This window comes from Corvus cornix, chromosome 1 (genome assembly GCF_000738735.6).
Source record: "Corvus cornix cornix isolate S_Up_H32 chromosome 1, ASM73873v5, whole genome shotgun sequence".
NCBI classification, from domain to species: domain Eukaryota; kingdom Metazoa; phylum Chordata; class Aves; order Passeriformes; family Corvidae; genus Corvus; species Corvus cornix.
This window is the reverse complement of record NC_046332.1, coordinates 49,319,465-49,329,217: the sequence shown is the minus strand read 5'-3', so window position 1 is coordinate 49,329,217 and position 9,753 is coordinate 49,319,465. Positions and strand designations below refer to the sequence as shown.

Here is a 9,753-nt window from a genome sequence, read left to right as displayed (position 1 = left end):
CCAAATAAATAACAGGGTATGTGCCAAATATTTTACTTTTTTAGCACATCACACTTTCCTTCTGGGGAATTTTCCATGGCTACTGTCAATGTTTTATTGAACTTAGATGCTGTCTGTTGTGTACAGCAACAGTGAACTCCATTCTCCCACAAGGACTTGAACTTCTCCCTAGTTTGGTAGCTCTTCCCTTCATGGTCACTATTTCCACAGCAGTCTACACCATATGAAGAAAAGTAAGAACCATGGTTCAAACAAGAAAAAACAATATACTATGCTTAAGTCTTGAAACCTTGTTTTCAAACTTTTTTCAGCACATTAAAAATGTAAATGTGTGAGAGGAAAAATTAAGAGGCACAACTCAACAGGCACTGGAGTTCTTATAAATAAACACTGCCACAGCTGTGCACAGAAGCCAAGACCATGGAACACCTGGATTTTTCAGCACATACTCCCAACCTGACCTCTCTTACAAATGTACACATGACAAAACTGTTTCATTTCAGTTTCTACTCTGTAGAAAATTAAAATATCAGATGTTTCAGAAGACTAACAGCAGCAATGGCAGAAAGGAAGCAAATACACACATCTGTTACTTTAATAACAATGGTTCCTACATGGTTGCATTTCTCTCTGGCATGTGAGACAGAAGATTTCCCCTTGCCATACACAAAATTGCCATGTTCTGGACTCTCACTCCTCTCATACTCAGCATTTCAGCACCTCTCAGCTGCAGGAACATATCAGCAGTAGATACCAAATGACAGAAAACCCAAACAGAATGCTCGTGTCTCTCAAAGTTCACCCACTGTGTGTACACTAACTTACACTTTCTTCAAGTGAGTTGGCCTGCACTCCATGAAAATGTTACACCACCTGTAGTGCAGCTGGTAGTTTAGCAGTAGTTGGCTACTGTCAGGCACAGAAGGTTCTCAGAAAAACCCACCACGCTGTGTCACATCAGTGGGCCAGATGACCCCCATTATCTCTCATGATGGAATTTGTGTGGTGAAATCCAGATTTGCAAGAGCATGGATGAGGCTGCACACAGGTGCACAGGGGATAACCAGAATACAGCAGATCTTCAAGCATTGCTCCAGAAGTCACCTGAGTCCTGGCAGAACCCACTCTGAGCACTGACCTCCTAAAAGTATTTCCCAGAAGGCCCGGACACAGACTACTATCCTGTTGCACAGTCACTGCCTAGAAATAGCAGTACACCTACACAGAATGCCTGCAGGGGAACTGAACAACTTAAGATGTCCAAAGGTCTGAATTTATGTGGTTAAAACCCAAAACAACAAAACACCGAAATGTCTTCTGATATCAAGACCATGACAGACAAATTACACATAAAAGCCAAAGGCTCACAAGATTTAAAGATCTGAAGTAATTTCCTGGCAGAGATTAAACTCCCACTCCTTTTGAAATTAACACAACAGAGGAATGGAAAAACGCGGCTGAAAGACTACAGAAAAGGATGTGAGGTATGACATCTCCCTATGTCTAGCAGAGGTAATGGCTATCAGGAACATCACACTTCATTAACAGGAACATGGAAAACAGAGGACCCACCCCGAGAAGCCCTCCCAGCTGTCTCAGTCATTCACCCCAGAAATTTTAACTGAGGAACACTTTGGCTATATTTTGCCTTTATAACAAAATGGGACAACCCAGCTACTTCAACAAACTATTTAGAAGTCCTCGTCAGTCTTGAATTTAAATAGGATGGTGGGTCCTAAGCAGGGATGGCTACAGTACTAAGGACTTCTTTTTCTTGCATAAAAAGAAAACACAAAATAAAACAATATTCCAAATTCAATATCAAACAGTAGCACAGAAACTAAGAGGACAAAGTCACAAGTGAACATATTAATGAATTAAGTATGGATTTAAAGTGTTCTCACGTTACATCAAATATTTTATAAAAAGTAAATATGAGAGCACTAAATGACAGCAATTCTGTGTCATGGCCATCTCTCACTTCCATATTTTGTTTAAATGCAGGAGTTGAAAACAGGCAATGGATGCTGACCAGATATTAAATAACAGTGATAAAAAGATAAACAATAAAAGTAGCAGAACATCTTAAGACGAAAACAAAATTAATTTTTAGATCCTTACAGAGATTAAACACTATCCCATGGAGAATTAGCACAATATCCCATTACATACGTTTTAGTGTGACACCCAAGTACATAGCAGCCAAGTACATAATCATCAAATGTCGCTGAAGTGATATATATTTCATGAGTAACTTTTCCTGTTCTTTCCATGACTACCAAAAATGGTTTGGCAAAACCTGATCTTCCCTACTGCAATAGTCTTCATTTTCTTTCACATTCCTACCAAAGACTTGTTTCTTCCCTAATACCAGGAGCAAGAAAGAGTGAATGGAAATTTCTGCCTAAATCTCTCCATATTATTCCTGCTTTTGACTTACAAAACAAAGTGTATTTGGGAACACAGAGTTGGCTACTTATGTTTCAGGGGAGTCCTTACTTGCCGTTTCACTGGATAATATAGACCAGATATTGGAAGACAACATAATTTTAGAGAAGTACTATAACCTATAACCTTGGAAGGAGCTTGGCTCACTAGATATTGGGAAAATGAGGTATCAAAACATAGCAGCAGTTCAACAATTATTTCTCTTGTGAACTACCAAACCTGTCTACACCTTTTTCAATATACCTACAGTCCAAGGACTGCTTTTGCTCTACACTCAACGGCTGTGAAACAAGCAGCATGACAGCGGCATTTAGAAATGCAGATTATCTCAAGTTGGAAAGAAACCATAAGGGTCATCAGGTCCAACTCCCTGCTCCTCACAGAACTACCTAAAAATAAACTTAATGACCAAGAGTGTCATCCAGACACTCCTGAACTGTCGGGCTTGTTGCTGTGAATGCCTCCCTGAGGAGGGCATTCAGTGACTAAGCACCCTCTCAACAAAGAGCCCATGTCACAAAGAGAAAGATTCAGAAACCTGGCTGGCTGGGGCCCACTGAAAGAGCTGAAAAGCAGCAATGACTGGGCATAGGACTCACACTGTCCCATAGAAGAGAATATCTGTATGTGAAGGAAGGGGAGAATCATCCCAGGCTGCTAAGAAAGTATACAGAAATTAGTAAAGAAGACCAGATAATCAGAGTTTCAGAAAATGCTCCTAAGAAAAGAGGTCACATTGAAAGATTTAATGAGAGGCACTGTAGGAAGCATCATTCCAATGGTTAAATGCTGCTAACTGCAATGTGGACCTGTGCAGGCTGCTGCTACTAGGCAGCTTTGAAAGCTCTTTTTTCCCCAATGGCTTATGCCTTGACCTCTTTTGCCCCAGTTTTAGTGTAGCACATAAATGAATGCTGCCCTACTTTCTATCTATGGAAGTTAGAATCCTCCTTTGCCAAACTATTCCAAATTCCTTACTAATGACATTTGCCCTCAGCAGTAGCCATCACCATCTTTCCACAAACACTCTGGGCATTATTCTCAATTCAATGCATGTTCTTACACATTTTCCTCCAAATCAAAGAAAGCAATATATCCCCAGTTCTCCTCTCTTAAATAAATAATAATGATAACATCATCATCACCAACTTAGTTTTCTCCATCTTGGCTTTCATCTTGAGTAGAACACTCCTATCACAGGGCATCTGGTATCAAGAAACTGCATTCCTACGTAATTTATCTGCTGATTCCCTACTCTACTCAATCTCTCCAGCACCTTTCAAATCAATATCTCATCTCTAATACCCCACTTTTCACCCAACCACATGCCTGAGCACACTGTTGTTTTTTCATCGCCTAAACCATACAGATTATAGCAGAAGATAAATAAAACCATAACTTTTTCTCTCCCTTCATCTTTTGAAATGGTTATTGACAGATAAGAGTAAATGCCTTTTGGGGAAAACACAAAGGGAGTTTCTACTGCCTTTCAGTGCATTGCAGACCAAAGACTCCAGAAAAATGGTGATGCACATCACAAGCATGTTACATGTTACTGAATCTATAGGTATGGCTATAAAAAAATACCCAACAAAAGCCAACCCCCAAAAACTTCTCTTCTTAAAATGAACACCTTATCATTTTATTAAATAAGGATTAGAAACTCTTCTCTTCTTGAAAATATCTTCAGTTTACAAGAATTTAACTTTGCTGAATAGAAATATCCTACAAGGAACACAGGAACCTGAAAGTTTAAGGTATATCTACCAAAAACCCAGCTGTTCCAAACCAGACTACTTCAAGGTGCTGTGATCAAGAAGAAAGCTGTTTTACATTATCAGCTTGTCTTCCAAACAAAGAAAAAGCTTTTCAGGGTAAGATTGTTTCATTCTAACACAATCTTTCATATTGTAACACCAACTGAAGTTACCACTATTAATATTGCTACTAAGTTTAAGTTTTCTTACACTGCATGCCATAACTTGTGCAATTGTCTTCTAACTATAGAAAATTAATGAAAAACAACAGGACTGAAACAGTATTACAGAACATTATCTGAAGCCATCAGCTCACTTAATCTGTTCAGAACCACTTTGTGACATGCATTTTTTTTTTAAAATAACAAAATTACTTCCAAGTAAGCAGGGACAGTGTTCAGTAATACTGCTTTGATTTACAAAATACTGCATTCCTTTGTGTCTACATACATGAGGGATAGAAGCACAGGAAACACAGCTAGCCAAATCCAATGCCTTGTAAGATGTTATCCATCCTTCAGAGCACCTGTATGTTAAAATAATTCCAACATACTACATGAGTACTGGAATACTTATTTGCAGGAGTAGAAATCTGTATTTAGAGGCTTTCTTCCTTCTTACATAGATATGGTACTGCTAGTTCAAAAGAACATACAGTATACATCTTCATTAGAGAAATGAAAGTGCTACTAAAAACCACACCATGACTTTAGTGAAGCACTGAAAAAAATGCAGGCATGAAACTTTTTCATTACTGTACACGACCATGTTTATCCTGCCCACACAAATACAATGGCACTTGGGGATCACTGTGAAGAGACTGGCTCTTTTAGACAGCAGAATTTGAAGAACTTTAAAGCAAATTGGGTGCAGGTTTTTTTCTGTATTTCTATGCCAGTTGCCAACATTCAGCTTCTTACTTTTGCATGATCACCAAAACAGCAGAAGCTGTACTGTACACAATGAAGAGGGCATCCTAAGGATTTTGGGCAAACCTACTGACACGTCAGGAAGCTTGCTGGTCTGTGGAATAGAAGTCACTTCAGTCAGCACTAGGATATTGCACCTAAATTAGTGAACAACTTTTGTAAAGGCAACATCCAACAAAGATGCAAGAACTGGAATGGCAATCTGTGAGCACAACAGGAAAAAAGAATGCATTCAGATTCTTCTGCTCCTCCTGATGGATGGCTGGTCTTGGTCAAGTGAATTCTATCATTTCGGTCATTATAGAACCATCAGAGTAGCAGGATGGCCATCCGGAACTCATCCTAGTCATGTCTGTTTGTAGACATGCAGCCTTGATCAAACAGTGGCATACCTGAATGTGTCCCTTTAAAAAAGTATTTGTAAAATGTGTCCTGCAACTACTTGGATGAAGTTAAGATGTATCAATCTCTACACTATATATATTTAAACACAGGTAAACTGGTAAAATTATTCCATCCACAAACTCAGAATTTTGTTTATTGCTGGTATCCTGTTTTAAGATCCTTGTATACTCTGTGTGCACAACTGTGAGAATATTCAAATAATGTTCTTGGGTTTGTACTTGTATTTTGCACAGGATGAACTGATTTAAGAATTAACCCCACAGAGTGATAGGGAGAAGTATGAATGACAAGTAAACTTGCAGGATTCAAAACCTGCCATGTGCATTCACAAAAGCAGACTTGGACAATCTGTCAAAACCTACACAGGCAAATAAAAGCAGCAAGAAAACTGCACACACACCTCTCAAGTTTGGTGGTGCCTTTTCTAAAGTATCAGATGACAAATGCTATACCAGAATAACGTATTTAGCATTCAAGTCTTAAGTTTTTTGCAAGTTACTCACAAACTGAGCAATTCATTTTTGGTGAAAATGTCTTTAATATTAGTATCTTTTTGTAAACTAATGTTTTTGTTCACAGAGATTGAAATGTCAAAACAGCAAATGTCAAAATATTTGAAAAAGGGTTCAATTTTGCTAGAAAATAAAGTCAATTGGCAGAGTCAAGTATAGTTAATACAGGATTCTAATTATCTGAGGTGGAACAGGTATAGTCACATTAGAACTTTCAAACACTTTCATGTTTCCTTTCTATTAGTAGGTTAGCTAGCTCTAAATATTCATTACCTCAGTTGGTGACAAGTAAAAAACCACCAGCTTCTGGAATCAGTGAATTATTTTTAAATAAGTAACAAGATTACAGTCCCTGTTTGGATTTTGCACATGAACTACAGATCACTGAAAGTTTCCTGTTGCACTGCAGCAAGAAAAGGAAATGTAACAAAAGCTTTATTTGCTGCAAAGTACAACAAGATACTTCGGTAATCTCACAAAAATGTCATGCTGCAACTTGTTACAGTGAGTTCAATTTGATCATTTAATGTAATACAGTACATTTTTATAAACTTAACATTATCATTGCAGAAGAGCATGCTAACTGAATGTTAGCAATTTATCTTTTATACATAATTATAATCTACTGTAGCTACTGTATGCAGATCTCAAAATGTTAGTACATAAAATATTCATTTTCTTTATATGAGATGAGGATGAACTCAGAAGAAGTTTGAATAGAAGAATGAAATATCTGCTGCGCCTATTTCTCAAGAAATAATGAATTACACATTATTACCCAAGAAATTAACATTTAAATTGCAAAACTATAGTTTAAATTTACAATGAACATCATGATCAGTAATGGTGCATCAATATTCCATGAAGTTTAACCTAACCATGTTTATGCACATAAAGCCTCAAGAGTCTGCAGCAGTTTCAGCATTAATTTTTCATATTTTTGTATAAAATTGACTTAAAGGTACATCTTCCATAAATGTTTTCAGTGCAATTCTGTCAAAGAGGAAAATATAAAGCTAGCTTTCAATCATTTTATACCATAAAAACCCTCAACAACTTGCATTTGCACTGCTGAAGCGTAAGTAAGCCAGTTCTGTTGTGCCAACTATTTCAAAGTCAATTCACATCAACCATAATTGACTTTCTAGGCAGCATTTCCCCCGTATCTATAGGTATAAATGTTGAAAAGCTGAATACTGGAAGAGGGGGAAAGTTAAGATGAGGCAGCATAATCTAACTGTTTATAATACTTTTTTCTAGTGGTACCAAAAAAAATGTATAATGAAAAAATTCTAAGGGTTGCTTGCTTTACTAGCGACCTTATTGTTTGGAAATTGGTGAATCTGTGTTTTAGTATTGTCCTTTCCTATTATCTTTACAGGCAACCTTGCAACAATAACTTATTTATTGACAGATTGTATGAAAATGCTCCATTATTCAATGAAATAAAATTTTCTTAGGTTAGAAATTGATTTCTCATGTGTTGTTAACTGTAGGGAACCAGAGGGAGAACAGCACCTGAAATTATGATGTGTGCTTGCTAAGCAGAGTATAGTAACTGATATATTTTGGTTCAAAGACAGTTTGTAAACTGTTAAACTGCATACAGGATACTGCTCTATGATTTTGTTTCTTTTGCAGATTATAACTAAAAAAAAACAACCAACAAAAAACCCAACACAAACCAACCTCTCTATTGTAGCACAATATAAAAATGGAGCTTCATTCAAATCTTGAATACCTTGACTGTAATAATTGACAGCTGGTTATTCAACAAAACTTAGCTCTTCATACCAAAAAAATTTGGCTCAACAAACAAAAACAAAACAGAAAGGGACAATAAACTCTCAATAAAAGGATCTCTCATGAGGCAACCTACCATATACTACTGCTAGATACGAGTTTCAAAAAAAACATTACATCCCATTTTCAGCACATTTTTCATAAACATGCAACTTCACTATAAAATACAAAACACTTGGCTCTCAAGAACAGCTTTATAAAGACACACTGCATCAATAAAATTTCTCTTTGTGATTAACTTTACATTGTAATAAGAACTGTATTTTCACTAATGTTTATATATCAGATTTCATATTATAATGTAGTAATAATTTGCTCTTTGTGAACATCATGTTCAGAAGGAAATATCTATACACATTAACATACTAGACTATTAAAAACTCAGTTACAGAATTTTATTGATACAGTAGATTAATAAAAACTGATAGGGGAAGATAAAATGGGTCGGGTATTCAGTACATTATTTAATAACACACTTTTAAAATTAAAATATTTTAAATCCTTTTTGAATTTTCAATGCCACTACAAGTCCAGAAAAGTCTGGCAACAATACTGAGGTGTAAAACAAAACTTCTTTCCCAATTTGCATCTCTTGTATTATTCTATCCAATATTGTTCAACTGTAAAAGAAATTTGGCACCTCTGATGGTAAGTAGGTGCCTGAAGGTAAACACCAGGTTATATTCATGAAGGAAACAAAGACATTTTTTTCTTCTTCTCCTCAACAAATAGCGGCAAAAGAAAGTGGCAGTATTTGTTCAACTGACTTGTTTTTCACAGTTAAATGTCAACAAGAGTACAAATACGAACACTGACAGATATTGCTTGAGATCAATTTTCAACAAACCCTGTTCTTTTTTTAAAACAATCGATCCAATAAACAGTGGGGTACTGTCAGTTTAAAGCCGCAGATAAAAGCTATACAAGCACTTTATAAGTCAGAAACATTAAAAAAAGAACTATTTACAGTTTTCTTCTTTAGTTCGTATGTCTACAAAGCCAGCGCACAGTACACTTCACAAAAATCCACAGTTAATGATATCAACATGTGTGGCTAAAGCTTGTGACCTAGGGACTGCAAATGCAGGGGCAGTAAAACAGGTTTTGTCTTTTCTTCAGCAACCCCATTTGTGCACTAACAGCTTCATTCAGTCTCAAGCTTTATATTAAAAGCATTCTTCAAAGCTTTCACCTGGAAGGCTGGTAACTACATGCTCACTCATCGTCTTTCCCTTTTGGAAGTTCTGCGACGGACCTATTTGGAGAAAAGATATTTTAAATGTTTCTACAGAAAAATTCAAGAACAAATACATTTTATAATGGAAAAAATGCTCAGGCTCACTCAATAATGTTGGAATAACCGTATACAGTGGCATTCATTATTCATTTTGTCACAAATACAAGTTTCATTCAATGACCAGGACCTAACCTCATTTGATGTTACTGAGCCTGCGTCCTTAATGAAATTCAAAAGAATCCAGTTTCCTTTCTCAGAGTTTTCATACACTCAGATGCTCCAACCATCAGATGTATCCAAAAGTGTGAAGGCATTCTCAGTTTTATTTTCAGTATGACTATTAACATGGCCAATGTACTTGTATGAAATAAATATAAAAGTGAACTCAATTCAACATATGCTGGTAAGAGGAAGAAATCGGTTTAAGATTCTGTTCCAAGACTCCATGCTTATTTTCCAGTACTATTCAGTTCGTGTGTCTGTTTTGTGTAAAGAAGCTTTATCCACTATTACAATCTAGATGAGAAGAATGGGCAGGAGTTACCTGGAAAATAGTTCCCATTAGATGCTACACAAGTCTGGCATACAGATAAGAAAGGCTACACAGGACAGAAACTTCAAGATACTTGACAAAAAGTGGTATTTTCTAAGAAATGCAGCTT

General features: G+C 36.5%; 1 protein-coding gene across 4 annotated transcripts in view; it reads right to left on the bottom strand.

Annotated features, from left to right (window-relative positions):
* Positions 1-5,637: 5,637 nt before the first annotated feature.
* Positions 5,638-9,753, bottom strand: part of PDS5B (PDS5 cohesin associated factor B) — a 101,826-nt gene continuing 97,710 nt past the window's right edge. For all 4 annotated transcript variants that reach the window (XM_039566301.1, XM_039566292.1, XM_039566306.1 and 1 more), the window contains one exon: positions 5,638-9,109. In XM_039566301.1, coding sequence (XP_039422235.1) covers positions 9,074-9,109 — 36 coding nt within the window. In that variant the 3' untranslated portion in view covers positions 5,638-9,073. The remainder of the gene's footprint in view (positions 9,110-9,753) is intronic.